This window comes from Hippocampus bargibanti, linkage group LG14 (assembly GCF_051943395.1).
Source record: "Hippocampus bargibanti isolate YZ-2025 linkage group LG14, ASM5194339v1, whole genome shotgun sequence".
In the NCBI taxonomy this organism is placed as follows: Eukaryota; Metazoa; Chordata; class Actinopteri; order Syngnathiformes; family Syngnathidae; genus Hippocampus; species Hippocampus bargibanti.
In genome coordinates this window covers 15,621,242-15,642,391 of record NC_142747.1, presented here as the reverse complement: position 1 = coordinate 15,642,391, position 21,150 = coordinate 15,621,242, and the positions used below count along the sequence as shown (strand labels likewise).

General features: G+C 41.2%; 1 protein-coding gene across 1 annotated transcript in view; it reads left to right on the top strand.

Moving 5' to 3' along the window:
• The window catches only part of arhgap35a (Rho GTPase activating protein 35a), a 60,493-nt gene extending 40,464 nt beyond the window's left edge, over positions 1-20,029 (top strand). The window contains exons 3-7 of the mRNA XM_089013627.1: positions 2,015-2,156; positions 9,262-9,339; positions 11,607-11,738; positions 14,353-14,458; positions 16,349-20,029. Of these exons, the coding sequence (XP_088869753.1) occupies positions 2,015-2,156; positions 9,262-9,339; positions 11,607-11,738; positions 14,353-14,458; positions 16,349-16,814 (924 nt within the window). The 3' untranslated portion in view covers positions 16,815-20,029. The remainder of the gene's footprint in view (positions 1-2,014; positions 2,157-9,261; positions 9,340-11,606; positions 11,739-14,352; positions 14,459-16,348) is intronic.
• Positions 20,030-21,150: the final 1,121 nt, after the last annotated feature.

The window sequence follows — 21,150 nt, the reverse complement described above, 5'->3', positions numbered from 1 at the left end:
CCTACATAAGTAAGTTGTAGGCTCCAGTAGTCTGACCTTTCCCCTGAATCAAGAGCTCTGTGAATGGTGGGGGTATAGATTGATTAATGTGTTCCATTAAAATAAATAAACAAATATATAACTAAAAACGGTTCACATTTCATCATGGTATTTTCAATTTAGCTGGACCTACAAAAAAAAAATCCATTTATAATCTGCTGCAGCCTGGAATCCCCTCATGGTAGCCAATGCGTGGATGTTTTTGAGTTATCCGTTCATCATGGGAAGTATACTGTGCTTTGACTTTTTAAGCAGTCAACACATATGAAATCCCCTGTGAGCCTGAGGCTACCGTCAACTCTGGGGTGTGATGGGCAGCAACAAATAATTGAAACAGCTTTCCGAGTCCCTTTTTAGCACAGCTATCCATTTACCTGAGGCAGCCGCAACCTGTGTGATTGTCCTCACTCGCCCCTCCTCGCACAGCAAGATGCCGGAAACATTTCCCCTCTGCTTTCTCCTGCGGCTTTTTTTCATTTGTCCTCGGCGGGCGAGTGGAATGTTTTGAATTCTTCTGTCATCTCGCTCCACTTGAGTGTCCTCAAGCAAAGAGTAGGAGATTAGTCCCGGCATAGACAACACAATCCAACAAAGGGAAAAAAAGCTTGGCTGTGGAGAAATAAGAGTGCAGGTAGAGCTGACAATGCTCCTTTTTATTTGAATTGCCTGTTTTGTGTCAGAACAGTGAGGCATCAAAATGTTTATTTTTTTTATGGAACAGTGGACTGAATTGCATTGTCAGTGTGCCACACCACAAATGTTGTCCTACAGAGCCACGTATTATTACGGTAGTACCATTTGAAAGCTGCTATATGTGTTGTTATTCATCAAATGTCATTTTAGGGAAGCACCTATCTCATATTTTTAGAATCAATTACTCCACCGATCACCCTTTGATGAATTCAGTAATTGGATCAATACGTATTTCAATGTATTTAACACCAAAATGTGCATGTAAATTACAGGTACCCCTTGTTGTCCCGTGTGGGTTACCACACTCAAGTTCCACATTAAAATATCTCTGACTTTGAGATTAACTTATGGCCATGGGGCCTGCTAGGCGATCTGACTGCTATATTTGGCAAACCATTTGCCAGTCTGCTTGCTGAGTGACAAGACGGATCGTTGCGACCATTGCAGCTGATAGATCAGTCAGTTTGGACCTGCAACAGATTTATTCCCTCTTCAAACTACAAGCCCTATTAACTGCGATGTGATGGAATTTAAGTGTCCTCAACATTGATGATTTTCATCTTGGATGGCCGCTAATCAATAGCAATGGGTCTGTGAGAAGTACAATTTGGATTGTTTGTTGAGTTGTCAGTGTGACATACTCAGGTCAACTTCTGTCCAGTTCCTCAGTCTTAATTGGAGTTTCCTGGCTTGTGTCCCTGTGTATTGCTGTTTAAATGTGTTTAGAGGCAGTTTCAGTGTAGTGCATTGAGGCCAATATCTGGAGCAGAGGCCATTCTGGGTTCCATCTCTCTAATGAACCGTCCTCCACTGCACTGTCAAGCCTGCTCTGCTGCTACCGTCCCATGCGCTCAGCCAACCATGCACCCCCTGCCCAACCAGTCAACCTGCCAGGACACAGCCCTCGGGGGCCTGACAGACTCACTAGAGATGCAGGCCTTGTTGGGGAGGGGATGGTGGCTTCAAAACATGCCCATCCAAAGCTATTAACGCTGAATACAATTGCTGCCATATGGAGACAGGCAAAGAATGTCGTTTAGTCATGAGTACGGGTTTTTAGGAATTAGTCTTTGCTTCAATGGGTTTTTTTTCAAGGTGGGGGTGGAGGGTGTGGAGTATAGCGACGCCACAGTGATGTCTATCTTAAAAAACAGGATTGTACAAACGATTGCTTATCATATAAGCTTTGAAGGAATGTGCGGGATGTGTGTATGTGTGTTGGGAGGTCAGTCAAGCAAGATTCTGATTCCATACACCGATCTTGACTCTTAATTTCTTTCAGAAACAACGAGCGAAGCCGAGGCATTCCATCTCAAAACATATTGAGAGCAACTATTTCGGAATGCCGTTGGTCACCGCGGTAACCCCAGAGAGGCCAATCCCAGTATTCATTGAGAAATGCATCCGATTCATTGAAACAACAGGTAAGAGCAAAACTGCACCGCGTCGTCTTTTTGATCATTTTTAGTCACCATGACCTCTTTTGTCAACCAAGGCCTTTTTTTACTTTGAAAAACCAATCTCATGGCACATAATCCAATCAAATAAAAACAGTGAATATGAGGTTTATTATGGATCTGAAGCTGTATTTAAATAGCATAGATGTTATTTGTAGTAAGTAAATTTTCAGATTAAAAAAATGGACAATTTCCAATGGCAAATCAAAATCTGACCTTGGCCTCTTTCGTATTAATAATAATAATAATACATTTCATTTATAAGCGGCTTTCAAAACTCTCAAGGTCGCTTGTATTGCTTCAATCGCTTTATTGAACAAACATTAACTCATTCACTGTCATCCCCAAATTTATTAGGGAATTGAAAGGCATGACGTGGAGCGCCATTCCCGAATTTGTTCAGGGTTTTGATTTTTGGGTGCCGATAAAGTTCTGGTCAGACCTCTGGTAATGTTCTCCCATCCACAAGGGCAGCATTGGACTTTTGTCCATGTTAGCGCTTTGTTCCAGCTTTAGCTGTTGTTGAAGAGCTATATAAATCAATATGTATGTATTGTATTGTATTGTATTTTGTACAGCCATCCCCATTTCACGCTCAGATAACTCCTGACCCATATAATTTAAGAATACCCTAAGATATTCAAAACACATACATGCACCTCACGTGTATATTTGATTGTCTTACAATGCAAAATCCTCGCCCCCATGTTAAATGTGAATACTGCCCTTTTGAATCAATGCCTTACATAGTTTTTCCTTCATATTCTTTCAATGCCTGAGACAAGACAAACCTGCATTTAAACCATGTGAGTTCAGCGAAAACATTTCTGCTGCTCACTGAGATTCCGACGCATTTCGCCTTTAATCTATCAGCTCTTAAAAGCATGTGTATGCGTGGATTACTCAAGATTTACAAAACCTCTGAAAATGGGAGAGCGACGGCAACGCTCTGGATCATGAACCGTCACGATAGGTTTCACCTTGTTGTATTTACATGTGAAATGGACCAGTTACAATCAAAAGCTAGAATGTTTTTTACTTCATACCCTCCAGTGTATGATTTAGTTAGTTTCTTCTCCCTGTCCTTCACTGACCTTGTTTCTGAACCTCTGAGTCACACCCCACCCCCGCCACCCTCGGTCTCATTTAGTATTTTCCACCTGTCATCTTTGATTTCCTTCATCTATTTCCTCACCCACATTTGTATTTCTCTGCAGTGATATCACCTGTCTCCTTCTTGTCTCCTTATATCTCTTCGTCCTCTTCCTGTTTTATTCCTTTTATCGTGGGCCTTCCCGTAGGTAAAAAAAAAATCACAATTGGGGTTTTTAACTCATTGACTGCCATTCCTGAATTTATTTGGGAATTGAAAAGCATGACGTGAAGCGCCATTCCCGAATATATTCGGGTTTTGGTTTTTCTGGATGCCGATGAAGCGCTGGTCAGACCGCTGGCAATGTTTTTCCCTTCCTTGAGGGGGCAGCATTTGTCTTTTGTCCTTGTTACCGCTTTGTTCCAGCTTCAGCTATATCAATCAATATGTATGTCTTGTATTTTGTACAGCAGCCCCCATTTAAAGCTCAGATAACTCCAGGTCTATATAACTTTGGAATTGACTCTTTTTTTCTGATGAAAGAAGAGAGTTTAAGGTTTCTTACACTGCATTGAATTTTTATGTAGTCCTAAAACACAATATTCTGTGGTGTCCTGCAATTTTAGTGAAAATGACAAAAACCCTGGCACTGGAGTGGACACATTTTTGCACATCGTCTGGCAGTGAAGGAGTTGACTTGATATCCACCATTAAACCTGAATAGAAATGCACGCTGAACAATTAATCAAGTTGAAATAGAAAGATAGCAGAATGCAAGTTTGAAATCCTAAATTGAGGGAGAGAACACCGGATATTCCAGGTGGATAGAATGATGTGTCCAGTCAGTGTATTATAGTTTAAAAGTAGAAGACCCTTTTTGCACAAAAGCACCACCAACACATGGAAAAGGTGATGAAAAAAAAAGGGGGGGGGGGGCAAGAAACTACCTATTATGAGATTTTCGTCGCCCCTATAAATCAAACTTACTTATCTCCTGCTATCTGTGTCTACAATCTGCCGTCAAAATGGTTTGTTCAGGAAATTACGATACAGTGCTGACACTGTGTTTGTCACCTTGGCGGCAGCTGGTTAATCAGCAAGCATTGTCAATCTGACCCTGAGCTCTCCACTTTGACCCACATCCTTACTTCGTGTAAAAATACTGACAGCAAAACATTGGCTGGTGTGTGTGGGGCTCCCTTTTATCTTGTGTTATCTTTAAAAATATCTTCAATGAAATCTTATTCGGAAAGATTGCTGGTGATCTTCACTATGAGCCGCAGCCAGATTGAATCGGAGGAAAAAACTGTTATTACATATTTTTGATAAATAAAAAGAAAAGATTGCTGTCCCTTTTTTAAACACTTGTTTTTTTTGTTTTTTTTTAGCCATAGCCAAGTTGCTACGAACTTTCTAAAATAGAGACGCTCCTCTATTTACGAACGAGATACGTTCCAAACGTAAGGTGAATTATTTTGTAAGTTGCATCAGTGCTATATTTTGTATGGAATGTATGTTTAAGGCTTAAACTTGTATTGGGTTATACTGAAAAATAAACATTTAAAAACATATATACTCGATAAAGATATGTACAGTGATACCTTGGTTTACGAACCCCTTGGCTTACAAACGTTAAATTTATGAACATTTTACCTTGGCATACAAACTATTTTTCGGGATACGCACGGAGCGCCACAATGAGTGATGTGTCGTTCGTGAACGAGCCATTTCTCCTAACAACAAAATGGTAGCCAACTGTTTTTGTCCTCTATTCCCCACCCCCAGTTTTCCTGTTAAAGCCACGTGATTGGCCAAGAATGCAGCAGAGAGGCGATGTGGTTTAAACATTAAAGAGACAGGCAGACGACAATGAAAGTTTCAACTTTGATAGTTCAAAGGCAGAGTGTAGACTGCGAGGTTAAAATATCCCATCAATCAGGCTCCATAAACAACCCGCACAAGCCATCTGTACACTTGATGCAAAAAGCTGTCAACCCAGCTAAAGAGAACACAATTGATGAGGAACTAGATAAAATTATCGCAGAGAAAGCACCTACAAGGGATCATTCCTCAAGATGGTGAAAAAAGAAGGCTATGTTCCTCATCAAATGTTTAATGCTGAGGAAACCGGCCACTCCATTCCATCAAGCCATCAACGACCAACACAAAGGTAAATAAAACGACATTATTAATATAGTACAGTTTATTTCTTTAATTATAATACCATGGCACATTTATCATACATAAAATAATAGAGTAGTATATATATATATAATAGTATATTTTGTGTAGTTTTAATGCTCAGAAAATTAGAAAGTAGAAAATTATGTTTTATGGGGACCTGGGAATGGATTATTCTCATTTTAATGGTTTCCTATGGGAAATTATTTTTTGGGATAACACTTTTCGCCTTACACACTGTCTGGGAACCAATTGAGTTCGTAAGCCAAGGTATCACTGTATATGTCCAACTGGAGAGAACACTACATGTTTGTATGCACTGTGGTTCGTAACTCGAATGTTCGTAAGTAGGGGAGCGTCTATAATTGTCATTTTATTTTACACCTGTTTTCTGCCATCAGCTCTGCCTTTCACTTGGCAGGATAGCTCTCTTATGAGCGTATATTAGCGAGCTTGTAGAGTATTTATCTGCTCGCCGTGTGATCCTTCGCAGTGACGCGAAGGGCAACACTCGGCACCCAGGCTATCACAAATCAAATCAACCTTCAGGCTGCAAACACCATTGGGGAGATTGTTGTCTTTAAAACGAGGGCATACAAAAATCTGATGCTTTTTCTCAAATGTAACTTAATACAATACAATACATCCTAATTTATATTGCGCTTTCACAACAGCTGCAGCTGTAACAAAGCCCTTCACATAATAGTCAACACAAAGCAAAATAATAAACAACAGGAACATAAAAAATGGACAGTTGTGCAATCTTAACGACTTTCCCCATGTACTCTATGATGTTTGAGTACAAGACAAACACTTTATTACATACGTTTTAGATGAAACAGGAGAGGATGAAAGCCTCATTTTCACCAGTGGATCAGAGACATTGTAATGGAACGTGCACGTCTGCTTCAAGCCAAGTTTTGAAAGCCAATGTTTTGTAGCATCCAATGACAAAAAGAGATTCTCACATCTCCTGACCCACATAAATCCGCTTCAATTCCAAGCCGTGACAGTTCCACTTATGCTCCTTCTCAACGCGGGCTCCTCATGCCATGCATCCATCCAGCCGCAAACTGTCCAACAGTACCGACCTTTTAATCTTGAAGACAATTAACCGAACCAAATTGAATTAATTCATGACATTACTCGCCTTGCTTTTTCTGGGGTAGTAGGAGTCACCCTTTTTTTTGTTGACAAGCCACTTGGACGAAAGTTCATTGAGAAACCGATTCTGTTAACGGCCCCTTTTCGGTTAAGTATTGACTTAAATGCATAATCCACTCCAAATAAAATGTCAATAGCTTCTTAGTGAAGTTTCCTGGTGATTTGCGCCATTGCAAGACTTCTTACCCCACCATGTCTTCCTCCTGTCTGTAGTTCGATTCTTTGATTCATCCACTACGCATTCATTCCCGTTTGGCACTCATCTTTGGGTGTTTACTGCCTCCCCCCTCACATCATCAACCCTCTTTTGTTCCCTCCCGGCCTGCTTTCTGTTTCTCTGCTTTGAAAAGCCTTTGCGGCTAATTGATTGGTAGACGGAGGTGGTCGATGACATACTCTTCTCCGCCTCAACCCGCTTAGCTCCCTCACTACATCGCCTTCTTCGATCCTTCTTTGTATCTAGCAAACGTTTGAAAGGACAATTGCTCTCAAAATTGACGAAGAACCATAACTGTGCTCTTTCTATACCACAGACTTGTGCTGTGTTCTTGTCATCGGAGCCGTCTTTGGTATTGTAATGGTTCCCCAAAGTTTGTGCAAGTTGTGGAACTTTTTTCTTTTTTTAAAATCTTTTTTGTCAAGGTAATCCAGGTTTTATTATAAATATTCAGTGTTTGAAAAAAAGGAAGCCAAAGAATAGGAAAACAAATACACTGTCGCCATGTCGTAGAACTAGAGGGATAATCCACTTATTTTTTGCTCCTTTGTTCTGTTGTTCATTTCTTTGGTCAATCAATTTTTTAAAAAAGTTATTGTTCATGACCTCCCCCTGCCAAAGAAGAAACTAAGATAAACTTGATGTATCATTTGTAACAGAAAACATTTGCACATAATTTTAACGGTAAGTGTGTATTGTAACAATATAGAAGGTAATGTAATGAATGAGTCTATGAATGTCTATACTACTTCAGGAATATTACAGACCGCCGAAGAAACTACATGTTATATTTTCCTCGTAATGATAAATATGACTGCTTAGAAGCACATTTTACCATTTATTTTGTCAGTAATAGATGACACAGAACAAACAAACTGGTTTAAAAAATACTCAAAAGAAGAATGGGGGTTCAAACGGCATTACCGGTGCTCGATACGGCCTTTCCAGTTGTCCACGATGCTTTGTTCTGCAACAGTATGGAATAAAATCCAACAGAGGCTTCCTTAGCAAACATTTAAAGGCAAACCGACAATTGTTTTTTGTTTCCTAACTGACATTAGAAAAACGTTTTATAGCATCTAAAGTACCCAAAACATGCAGGCTGATATTTTTAGACACATGCAAAACACCAATAAAAATTAGTTAAAGTGTCCCAAAACTACAGTAAAGTCTTGTTATATCGATATTCAAGGGAGTCCGAAAAAATATCGATATAACCGGGACTATCGATATATCCGACCCTGTTTGCATGTAATTTTCTCCGTGCGTGCATAGAAATAGTATCGATATAACCGGGACTATCGATATATCCGATATCGATATAACGAGACTTTACTGTACTTCAAAATGACCTCGGAGAAGGCGAGTTTCAGAAGGTCCCGCCCCCTTGTTTGTGACATCACGCCAGGACGTCTTGCCTTGCTCTAGAATCAAAACAATGACTTCATATTCGGAGAAGATGCTTTCTTGTTACTCATCCAGTTATGAATATGATTCAAATAGTTCTGAAGAGGAAAGCATAAATGTTTGCAATCGATTAAAGAAGTACTTGCGTATCAATTTGAGCCATCAGGACTCCAATGTAGCGTCCCTGGAAATGCACAAGATGGCGCCCAAGCTCCGTTGGAAATGGGCTGATTTGTCTGCTGGGAATTTGTGTCAACTAGAATCAAATAGTAGTCTTGGTGCAACACACGATTCACTATCGTTTTATTTGTGTTTTCCTTCTAATTTTGCCATCAACATGGATCAACACAAAGTTTTTAAACCAAACAAAGTACCCAAAATGCATTGTGTGTCGCTTTCTCGGTCAGGGGCGTTCCTGATGTGACGTCATGTCAGGCATCGTCATCAACTCGAAAACAAGTGTTCATGAATATTCAGCGCACGTCTTAAAACGTAAAATATAGCTATATGCCGTGGAATCTTTATAAAATACGCTCAGTAGAAGTCATTTGAAGTGATTTTACAAATTATGGCGTCGGTTGTCCTTTAAATGAAACCCCTAGACATCACTTTTGACTGTGCTTTTTGTGTGACGTTTGAAACCCAAGTAAACACACCGTATGAGCACACAGCTGGTGAATCCAAGGTGGAATATATTAGGTGGCTTGACGATTCTTGCCTTTTTTCCCCCACCTGTTTTTACAGTGAAGCCTTGAAACAAACACAGATCTGTCTCTAATAAAGAGCAGTAAAACATTTCGAGTACTGCAGCGTCATATGTCTAAAAGAAGTGCATCTTAAGAGAGCTCTTATCTTAGTCTTTTCACTGGCCCGCAGGAGTTCTTCCTAGGCGTAATGAGTGTTGTTCAGACCAAGTGATGTAACAATGGGGCGAATCACGAGAGTGCTTCTGTAAATTAAGCACAATGGAACGTTCCTAAATGATATGGTAACTGCTCTTTTTTTGCCAGGCTTGAGCACCGAGGGCATCTACAGAGTCAGTGGGAACAAGGCAGAGATGGAGAGCATGCAGCGTCAATTTGAACAAGGTGTGTATTCTTCACTTTTGTCAGAGATGTTCGGTCACACACTGTGAACAAAGGCTCAAACACAGGAAGATTGTCTTTAACTGCCGGCAGGGGACGAAGCCATTCAACCTCTATAGCCCTCTGCCAAGGTATTTATTGAGAGTATCTGCAAATTTAAACGATACATTAGTAAAACACAGTCTTGTTGATTTGAACACCACGCCCTTGGACATCCCAAGCACCAACATCCATAAACCAACAGAACAGAGACATTTTAATGGGTTGTCTTTCGATGAACTGTGAAGGAGTTACAAAGTCCTAAATTCCGCCCAAGGCCATATCTCCTACCTGAGGATAACAGTTTAACAGGCTGTGTCTGTTCACCTCAGATTGACCCTAGATTTCCTGTGCTTCCATTGTGGGCCTTTTGTTCGGACAACTAAGCATACAACAGCATGGAACTTGTAAATTGGATAACTTATTTTCTGTCTATTCTCTATCACCTCATTGCGATAAGAACACAACTTCACACGGTACAAAGATAGTGATGGACATGTCTCATGGGGATGGACTGTATATGATCCATTATACAAAAATTTACAACAAAAACACTTTGTGGGAACACATCGGGCAAGACCCTCTCTGGTTCAGCGCGATTCCGCCCCAGCGCTTTGTGATTAGGGACTCTCCCAGGTCCAACATCCTTCACTAATGATCTTTTTGTATGCGTTCAGCCACACGTCCACTTCAACATCCCAAAAGATTCGATAGAGTTCATAGTCAACTTTTTTTTTCATTTTATTCAAATGAATAATATTTGGGAACAGACTATGTAAATGGTAGCACTATTCTCAGTTTTCATTTTGCTCTCACTGTGCATGTGTATGTGCTGCCCATGCGTGTGTCTTATAAGGTTAGGGCAGTTCATTATCTTTAGATTGGTTTGTTTAATGAAGCATATCACGGATAAGATGGATAACGGGGTAAGACGGCTTCAGAATGTAAGCGCATCGACATATAAATGAGGCCGAGTCCAACTCGGGGAATCAGATTTGAAGCATTCTGAATAATTCAAGCCAGTCATTTTGATTGACACTTTGGCTGGGAGTTATTCATTAACACCGTGTGCCTGCAATGCTGTTCAATTCTCCTGCATCGTACTGAGAGCCATTGGTAATATTTTGAGTGTCTCATTTATCTAAACAACGCGAGCAAAATATTCGTAGCGCCTCTCAAAATGATGCGATAAAGTTGGACGAGTAGAAAATAAAAATCAAAGATGTTCATTTTTTATTTAGAATTGGACTCCGGTATATTTGTATTCTAAAGCCCCTAAAGCAAATAATTGGGAGTACCATCTGCACACATTTCAAGTCGTTTTTTTTTGTCAAATATGCTTTATGTACAACATAAAGCACAGATGCCAGTTCTTTCCTCTCAGCCATACTACAAAACATGGAGTGTATTAAAGGAATCGTTGGTTGGTTAATGCGTTTTCTTCTCTGTCATGCTGAGATAATGTCCTGTTTTTTTTCTGGTCATTTTTATTCATATGATTTATTGATGAACTGAAAAAATAAATAAAACAGATTCATTATTCAAATAGCCATGAGCCCGATTAACAATACAGTAGTCATGTCATTGAAATAAATGCAATTGTGGTAATATATTTTTTATATATATTTTAACTCATTCACTGCCATTCACAAATTTATTCGGGGATTGAAAAGAATGACGTGGAGTGCCATTCCCGAATTTTTTCGGGTTTTGTTTTTTCATGCTTGTGTGCCGATAAAGCGCTGGCCATGGCCTCTGGCAATGTTTTTTTTTTTCCACAAGGGGCAGCATTTTCCTTTTTCCCATCTCAGCGCTTTGTTCCAGCTTCAGCTGTTGTTAAAGTGCTATATAAACCAATATGTATGTATCGCATTGTATTTTTGGACGCCGCCCTCATTTCAAGCTCATATAACTGCAGACCCATATCATTTTGAAATTAACTCTTTTTTTCTGATGAAAGAAGAGAGTCTAAGATTTCTTACGCTGCATTGAATGTTGATGTAGTCCTAAAACTCAATATTCTGTGGGAATTTGAGTGAAAATGACAAAAACCCTGGTACTGGAGTGGACACATTTTTTGAACATTGTCTGGCAGTGAATGACGCTCTTTTCATTTTTGCAATATGCCAATAAAATAAAAAGGAAGGCATGGGGGGGCCGTAAGTATGTATCAAGGTGAGTACATCAGCCAGTGTTGTGTGATCAACCCTGTCATGCCTCCTCTTTGTCAGATCATAACCTGGACCTTGTTGAGAAAGACTTCACGATCAACACGGTAGCTGGCGCCATGAAGGCCTACTTCTCGGAGCTTCCCGAACCTCTTGTCCCCTACAGCATGCAGGGCGAGCTGGTGGAGGCTTTCAGTAAGTCCTGGAGTGCTCTTGTCAAATAATATTGGTGAAAAAAAAGTTTGGAATTGGTAGGAAATTTGCTTCTTTAAAGCAAAAGCTCATTGGACTTTCCTTGAAATCCCTTCTGCATTTCTTGAACCTAACAAGTACAACACACACAAAGCAAGTCCGGTCATGGGGAGAATTGGATTTACCCCTCAGTGTGAGCCGTGCAAAATAGGATGGAGGCCAGAATATTTTTTAGGCTTGGGGGTGATGGCGCAAGAAAAGTAAATGTGATGACGGCAGGATTCCGAAGAGTTGGGTCTCCTTGAATAAGTCTTGGCTGAGATAAATGAGGTCGCTCTGCTCTTTTATTCTGCCTGCTTCCACGCAGGAATAAAGATTTAAGGCAAAACTTTGACTCGCATCTTGGCAGATATTTCGCCGAAGGCTGCGTCGTGCTGTCAACCTGGCTTCCTTCACGCATACACTCCGATATGCCTGTTTGTGTGTGTGTGTTTCATTTTTTTAACGGCCCTGGCAAGACCCCTCAGCCGTGACAGCGACCTGATAAGGCTCCTGCAGGCGTTACCACAAAAGAGGGTCTGAACGGTCGGAAAAAGAAAATAAGTGCAGTCTGAAAGCTTAGTTTGGGAGAAGATTCCCAGCTAAAACCGTTTTCAGAATTCCCCTCTTGCTGGATAGTACATTCTTTTTTTACACTGCTATGTATTGATTATATTGTATTTATCCTTGACTGTAAAGTAACCTTGAGAGTTTTGAAATGCGCTTATAAATGAAATGTGTGATGATTATTATTATTATTATTATTATTGTTATTGTTATTATTTACCGTAGGATGAGTTTTACCTTTTATATTGGTTAAAACTGTAAAAGCACAGATAAAGGACTGTATGGATTCATGGCTTGGAAATCCATATGTGGTCATAAAGCTAAAAAAAAAAGACATCAACATCGCGGGGATAATCAATCTGCAGTACATATGCACCTAAAAGCTAGCAACCGCTCATTTGACCAAAATGAGGTTAAAATCTCAGCGAAAGAAAATACATGGTTTGAAAGGGGAGTAAAACAAGCTATTTTTATAAAACAGCAAAACCCTTCACTAAATCGCCATGGTGGGGTGAAGTTTAATTTGGATCGTGCTTACGACACATGTCTGAGATCGTTACCAGATAGGCTTAGTGTCAGACATGTTCAATCGGACACTGTGGACAAAGGCTCAGACACAGGTGTCCGATCAAACATCTCTTAGTTATGCTGACGAGGTGATATCAGTGCAAATGGGGCAATCAGGCCAGTCATAGGCCATAATCGGTCAGGACAATAGAAGTAATCAGTGTAGCCTCAGGAAATAGTTGTCTGCTCCCCCCAACCTTAGTGCAGGGACCTATCAGAGCAGAGGTCTGGCACCGACACCTCTGGACAGTAGGGATATATATAGGTCCAGAGCTAACAGCAAACATTTTAGTTCGCTGCCGAAGCCTCTTTGATGAGAAGTGAAACATCCGACACCTTCAAATAAGTACAGGTGACGGCTGAAGAAACCTTTTCATCGGTCATGAAAGAGTTTCAAATTACTTCACCTTTTTTTTTTTTTTTTTACTCGCCACACGTCTCGTAGCCTTGGCACAGTCGGGTGCATCACTAGTATCAGGTATAGTCGCATCAAACTCGTTCAAGTATGGTCGACTAATTTTCTCATCAGCACTTTTGGGACAGTTTTAAAATCTGAACAAGCATCCTAGGCCATCACTGCACGTGGCATTTGCTCATCTTGTCCCTTAGCGTGTCTTCAAAACTGTCTCATATTATCCATATGCCCTGAAATGCGGCTGCCGTGGCTGTCAGGTACCTAGTATCGACCTACCACAAATGTTGGATTGCTGTACTGCGTGTCATTTTTAGTCTCCCACAGCCATGACCCAGTCAATCAACATTTTCAAATCCCCCCGAATGCTTGACAACAACTGCCAGAAACAAATCAAGCGTTTGCTTCCTCGCTGTCTCCTATCTTTGCTGGTGTCAACGTAACAGCAGTGTAAGACATCACACTTGATGGACGCGATGCCGTCGGGAGCTGGTTCGGCGTATAGTGATTGCACCTAAAATGTGGTTTTGATCTGTTGCGACCTCAAGGCGGGAATGAGAAATTCCAATTCTCTACGTGTAAATCATGTGTGCCGTAACAACATCTGCTGCTTTGTCCGCCCCGATCGCATATACCATACACATGGGACCGAATGTTAGATGGGTGACGTCATCTTTTCGGACTCACTCCCTGTGTGTGTTTTTGTGTATGTGTGCTGGTGAACACTCCAATTGTCGTCTATGTGGTATTCTTGCGCTCGATGTGTGTGGTCATTGTGTCACAGCTTGGCATGCTTTTGAATCATGTGAAATATGTACTGTTGTTGGAAGAAATGACTGTGTCTTGCTCTATTATTTGAGTCAAATATCTTTCATTACACTTTCCAATTGTGCTTGCCCTCATCTTTGTTTTGCTTCTTCCCTCAAGAACGTCTGATTGTCTTTTCTCTTAGTCACATTTTTGCCTCCACCGCAAATTTCGCCTCTCTCACTCTTTCTTTTTAATTATTTTTCTTCCTCTGCCACCATTCAGAGATCAACGATAGGGAGCAGCGCTTCCAGACGATGAAGGACATTCTTCGTCGCTTCCCTCGGGAGAATTACGAAGTCTTCAAATATGTTATCAGCCACTTGAACAAGTGAGTGACGAATTTGAAGATGTCCTTTGACGGCGGTGACGACTACACCTCTTTTTAATGCTCCTTTCCTCCATACCTTCTCTGTAACGCCGATTGTCGTGAGTAGAAGTGACAAGAGCTGACACAGTTGGTATTTTCACTTAGAAATAGCGGTGTCACCAAAACATTTTCATTTCAATACCACATCAACATTGAAAATCTGGAGATTAAGCTGGAACAAAGCGCTAACATGGAAATAAAGGAAATGCTGCCCCCTCGTAGAGGGGAAAACAACATTGCCAGAGGTCTGACCAGCGCTTTATCGTTAGTCCCTGCAAGAAAAACCAAAACCTGAACAAATTCAAGAATGGGGCTCGCTTCATGCCATATTTTCAATTCCCCACTGAATTCGAGAATGGCAGTGAATGAGTTTATTTCCACGCCGTACTTGCGTTTATTAAAATATTTGCTCATCTGAAATTACCCTGAAGCAATCGTGCCAAAACGGAATGAGTGCATTACACAAATGCCCATCCCTAGCCTGAGAACACAAAAAATACTTCATTTCAAAACATCTGCCATTCATTTAAGTGTGACGCGCTACCACTAATAGCATGGGCGAAACGTGACAAGACTCTTGTGGTCAGCATTGCAAATCATGACGTCAAGCGCATTGCAGTTCATTCATTTGTGCTTTGAGCTGCTGCAGCAACTGTGTTCTTTGATATTGCTAATTGTGAGTCACCTCCCACCCCCGCCAATGTCCCACCACACTCAGAGAAAGTGCGTTTGCAACAAAAAAAAAAACATCCCTGACAAATCGTTCTCATGACTCCTGTCAGTTGATGTTTAACTACAACGGTGCAGTCCAGTACAGCTCGCTAATGTTCAATTTTGAACGTGAGAGCCTCCAACAAATTGACCAAATAACATGAATACAACAAATAACAGGGTTGAACATGAACATTATTTGTCAACAAAAAGCAAATAAGAAATCTTTCCGCCATATATATATATATTTTATTTTTATTTTCATCATTTTGCTGAATGAAGTCTGTTAGCTCAATGCTAGCGCTCAATGCGCAACGCGGAAACGGAATCTTCTCCTGCGACAGAGCTGCACAAACTCATGTTATATTTAATGTATAACTCATGGCTGTCAACAGCTACTGTTTGTACTTTAGCAATGGACGAAATGCACTCAACTAGCAAGGCAACGAGACCATACTATAGTGTAACCTGCCGTGAAAGTACCGTATTTCTCCTCTTTCTAAGCGCCTTTCAAAACTTTCAAGTACACTTTACAGTTACTGAGTATGCAAATTGTCAAACGAACGTTCGTTTGGCAATTTGCATACTCGGCACGGCAGCCAATCAGAAGCCTTTTTCGTGCTTCGGACTATACTGTGACTGTAAAGTGTACTTGAAAGTTTTGAAAGACGCTTAGGAAGAGGAGTCCACGTGGCTTGTGGCAATGTGCTTGTAGCTTTTGCTTTATTGAATAAAACAAACATTTGATTGACATTTTTTTTAAAAAATTTTTTCTTGCAGAAGTTGTCGGTCACCCGGTCCGAGACGTTTTGAAAGTTGTATGCCTGACATAAAAGTTGTACGCCTCCGAGCCGACGTTATTTCAAACACTGCTATTAGTAAAATAGATTTTACTCAAATAATGTTTTTTCATTTGCAATTTAGAAATACGTATCAGGCTCCAATGAATGTACTTTGGTTTATTTCAATCCGTTTTGTATGTTAAATCGGGCTACATCCATTTTAGAATTTAGCCCCCTTTTTTAATTTCCCAGATGGACTGGACTGGTTGTTACTTTCTTTACGTTTTTTTCACGTCCGTTCAATGAAGTGGTTGGGCATCACCAAAATAATTAACGGATCACTGTTCTTGCTCCGCAGGGTGAGCCAGCACAGCAAACTGAACCTGATGACCAGTGAAAACCTCTCCATCTGCTTCTGGCCCACGTTGATGCGACCCGATTTCACCACCATGGACGCCCTGACGGCCACGCGCACCTACCAGACAATCATTGAAAGCTTCATCCATCAGTGCGCATACTTCTTCTACAACCAAGCCCTTGCCGACGGCCTCCCGGGCTCGCCTACCTCCACGCTGCCCTATGGCGGGGGTACTTCGGCGTACTCGTGCATGGCCGCCGGCTACTCTTCCTCTCCGGCGCCGTCCCCCCCGACCCCTTATGTACTCCCGGCCACCCCACCTATCATCCCGCACTATGGCCCACCATTGCACCATCACCGGTCTCCGCCCCGTTCCCCGCCGGCCACGCCCCAGTTACCTCTGCCAGCCCTGCTGCCGCCCTCCCTTCATCCCCATCACCCCCCTACGGAACAACACACACTGTGAACCACGAAGGGATTAAGGGGAAACATATGATTGAGAATGCGTCGGAAAGAGATTTTGACAACGGAACGAGGAACAGGAAGTGGGTAAAAAGACTTTGAGGGATCGACAGTACGGGAGGATGCTTTGAAAAGAGGTCGTGTGAGCCTCCTGTGCTTGTCCTGAAAGATCTACCCTAGCCACTTCAATTCCCTTTTTCCCCAATTGGTGTCACCGGAAAAGGAAGTGGGAAGTGCACATTGACGGATCGGCAGTACAGCAAGCTGCTTTGTGAGAGGGCGTGTGCGCTTACTGTGCTTGTCCAGAGAGGCCTACCCTAGCCACTTCAATTCCCTTTTTCCCCCCAATTGGTGTCACAGGAACAGGAAGTGGAAAGAGCACATTGAAGGATCGGCAGTTTAGGAACATGCTTTGGGAGAGGGTGTGTGAGCCTACTGTGCTTGTCCAGAGAGGCCTGCCCGAGCCGCTTCAATTCATTTTTTCCCCGATTGGTGTCACAGGAACAGGAAGTGGGAAAAGGACAGTTCAGGAAGATGCTTTAGGTGAGGGAGTGTGAGCCTCCTGTGCTTGTCTAGAGAATCTACCCTAGCCACTTCAATTCCCCTTTTTTCCCCGATTAGTGTCACAGTAACAGAAAATGGGAAGAGGATAGTTGAGGAAGATGTTTTTGAAGTGTGCGTGTGAGCCTACTGTGCTTGTCCAGAGAGGCCTAGCCTAGCCACTTCAATCCCCTTTTTTCCCGATTGGTGTCACAGGAACAGGAAGTGGGAAGAGGACAGTTCAGGAAGATGCTTCGGTAGAGGGCGTGTGAGCCTCCTGTGCTTGTCTTCACCCTAGCCACTTCAATTCCCTTTTTCCACGCTCGGTTTCACTTCCAACTGGGAACAGCGCGGCTATGAAGAGTAGAAAATGTTGCTTGAAACGATTTAGACGATGTCACGCAGGAGGAACTTGAACTGAGAACACATTAGCAGCCCCTCCGTCCCATTTTTTTTTCTTGTTACTCAGCTGTAAAATGACCCCTCACCCCTTCTCCCCTACATTTGTTCACTGAAATTCTTATCGCTACCCATGCACACAAAGCCGGTTTCACTCAAGGGTTTTTTTGCCAAGGGAGAGAAAATATAAAAAAACTCAACAAACCGGATCTTCAGATCAGGGCAAAGGATCATGGCCGCACTCGCGCTCTTTCCATTCAGCCTACTGTACACTGCTTGATGTAGTTACTGGTAAAAGATTTGTTTTAGTCGGCCCACACCTCCACTTTACTACCATTTTCTGTAGAGAATCATGTGTGTGTGTGCGCGTCTGTGTGTTATTTTTGCTTGCTGTGTGTACGTGTGAGTCATTGCTGCGGTTTTCACTGTAAGGACCTTGTTCATAAAGCACTTTTCTGAGCACTTTGAAGGCATTTTTTTTTTTTTTTTTTTTTTTTTTTTTTTGCATTGGAGCTGTGACTTCACCCTCACTCAGTCAACTGGGTGCACACCACTCACATCTAGAGGAACACTGGGGGTATTGCAGCCACTATTGTGGGCGTTGGGACACTTTCGTTGCTGTTTGTTTGGGTTTTTTTTTAAATCAGTTTTCTTTTTTTTTTTTCTTCAAAAACTGCATCTTTGCGCCAAGGCACATATTTTACACAAGTGAAACTCTCACACCGTATCTAATAGTTTATCTCTTATATAGTAAAAGAGCCTTTGTAATTCTTCCTGTCCCTATACGTTGCTGATATAGATGAACAAAAAACACTTTTTTTGGTAGATAAATAAAATCTTGACAAATGAAGTGAGATTGGACGGTTTTCTTCACACAATTAAGATTATTTACCTCAAGGCACCCTAATGCATGAGTCAACATTTCAGTAATTGCAACTTTACCTTGTGGACTTAAAAATAAATAAATATATCAAAAAAGTATAAAAAAAACACATATTACCCCAAACTAATAACTAATTTTCATTAATCTAAATTTTAAGATAGGTCATTAAAAATCATCAAAAATTGTAAATTAACTCGAAAATTTAATGGAAACATTAGAGGGGGAAAAATATGTTTTTTTTCTTGTGCTATTACTAATTGAGTCTTTCAGTACATTTTTTTTCTTAATGAAGTGATGATAATAATAATAATACATTTTTAGTTGTAATAAATAGCATGATCTCTTGGAAAAAGTACCGGTAGTAATATTTTTTCCTTCTCAAGCAGAAAATAAAAAAATCCCAAATGTGTTTTACATGATTGTGACTTTCAAATTACAACACTCTATTCATGTTCTAATGTTAATTTAGGATTATCCCATAATTATTGAACAAAACAAGAGTAAATTAATATCGCTTGTTTGTCCTATTCTTATGAAATAATAATGTTATTCTTGGAAAGAAATACTGAATAGCGGCAATGTTATGGAGGGATTTCTTTTCTCACTACATTTCATAAAATGGCATCTTTTTTTCCATGACTTTGAAAATAACTCCCCAAGAACTTGTTTCCCCACACTGCCCCCACTGTCGCTTTTCTGCTATTACACCCTCCTGTCCCCCCCTTTTGAGTGAGTGGCTCTGCTTGTTTTTGTTTTTTTTTTTTTTTTGTTTTGCCAATGAACATCAGAACAGACTAGCACATTCATCCTTCACCATGGCCGGAACGGACCATCCCAAATTCCCTTCCGTGGCCTGCTGTTACCGTGGAAACCGGCGAGACGTGGGCAAGGGCTGGGGTGGGTCTATAATCCCAATCGCTTTTCAAGTGTGTTTTTGTGCGTTACCCAGATGCTCGCCAAGGTCACCTGAAACGTCCTCATTGGCCCAAAAAAGCCTTTTAAAACTTTACTGAACTCCAGGAAAGGAGCTTTTATTATACAAACACTACCTATCTACCCCCCTTCCCAACCCACCGTTTTGTGTGTGCGTGTGTTTGTGCGCTGGAATGAGGAGTGTGTATCTATCCGTGGCAGACGTCCAGACAGCATCGTGATCCAAACAAAGGTGACGTCCAGGAATGCAGCTCTCCTCGTGCTCACTGCGCCCGTCGGTCGGGTAAGCATGTTTGCTCATCTAAATTATCAGGATCGTCATGGGCAGTTCAGCGATGACTTGAGAGGGAGGGAGAGTTAGCTAGAGAGAGAAAGAGAGAGAGAGAGAGAGACAACTGTTGACCACTGGTTGGTTATGTGTGTGTGTGTGTGTGTGTGTGTGTGTGTGTGTGTGTGTGTGTGTGTGTGTGTGTGTTTAAGCCAGTGTGTCCAGTCTGTGTGTTGAAATAATGGTGAGGCAGCCAAAGGCCGATTAAAAAAAAAAAAAAAAGATGACCTGCAGAACAATAGAACATTTAAGATAAAGAAATGTGACTTTTTTTGCTCCAAATGACGGTGTCAGTTAAGTTAAAAAAAAGATATATCAAATGGGGCTGTTTGTGATATGTTGGTATGGGCATGGGCTTTGACATGTTTGCCCTTTTGTCCATGGTGATAGAATATGTTTATTTTCAAAATGTTTTTTCTGTTAATAGTAAATACAAATGCAATTTTTTTGTTTTTTTTGTGTGTTTGTTTTCATTTTGATGCCCACTATAGTGCATGAATTCTTCCCGCAAAGGAAGAAGAGGGCTTCACCACTCGGACTGTTTAAGAGATATTGGGGGGGGGGGGGGGTTATGAACTGTTTTGAGGGAGGGGCTTAATAGGGGGGTAAAATAAGTAATGAGGTACTGTATACTGGAAAAGATAACATGTCAAATTGCTGGGTTTGTTCATTAGCCTGGATGGGAAGGGTGTATACAGCAAAGCCTTATGTGATCTGTATCATAGTTAATAAATGAAATCTTGTACAAAGGTGTCTTTGTCTCTCACATGTTTAAATGTGTCAAAGCCAGAATATCAAAAGACAACCGACGCCTCCGGGCAAGTTGTGTCCATATTTTGTAAAAATCACTTCAAATGACTTCTACTGAGCGTATTTTACAAAGATTCTACCGCATATAGCTATATTTTACATTTTAAGACTCGCGCTGAATATTCAGGAAGTCTTGTTTTCGAGTTGATGACGATGCCCTAAGTGACGTCACGGAGGGAACGCCCCTGACCGAGAAAGCGATACACAATGCATTTTGGGTACTTTGTTACGTCTGAAAACATTGTGTTGATGGCGGAATTAGAAGGAAAACACGTAAATAACGCGATGGTGAATCGTTGTGTGTTGCACCAAGACTACTATTTGATACTAGTTGACACAAATTCCCAGCGGACAAATCAGCCCATTTCCAACGGAGCTTGGGCGCCATCTTGTGCATTTTCTGGGACGCTACATTGGAGTCCAGACGCCTCAAAATGATACGGAAGG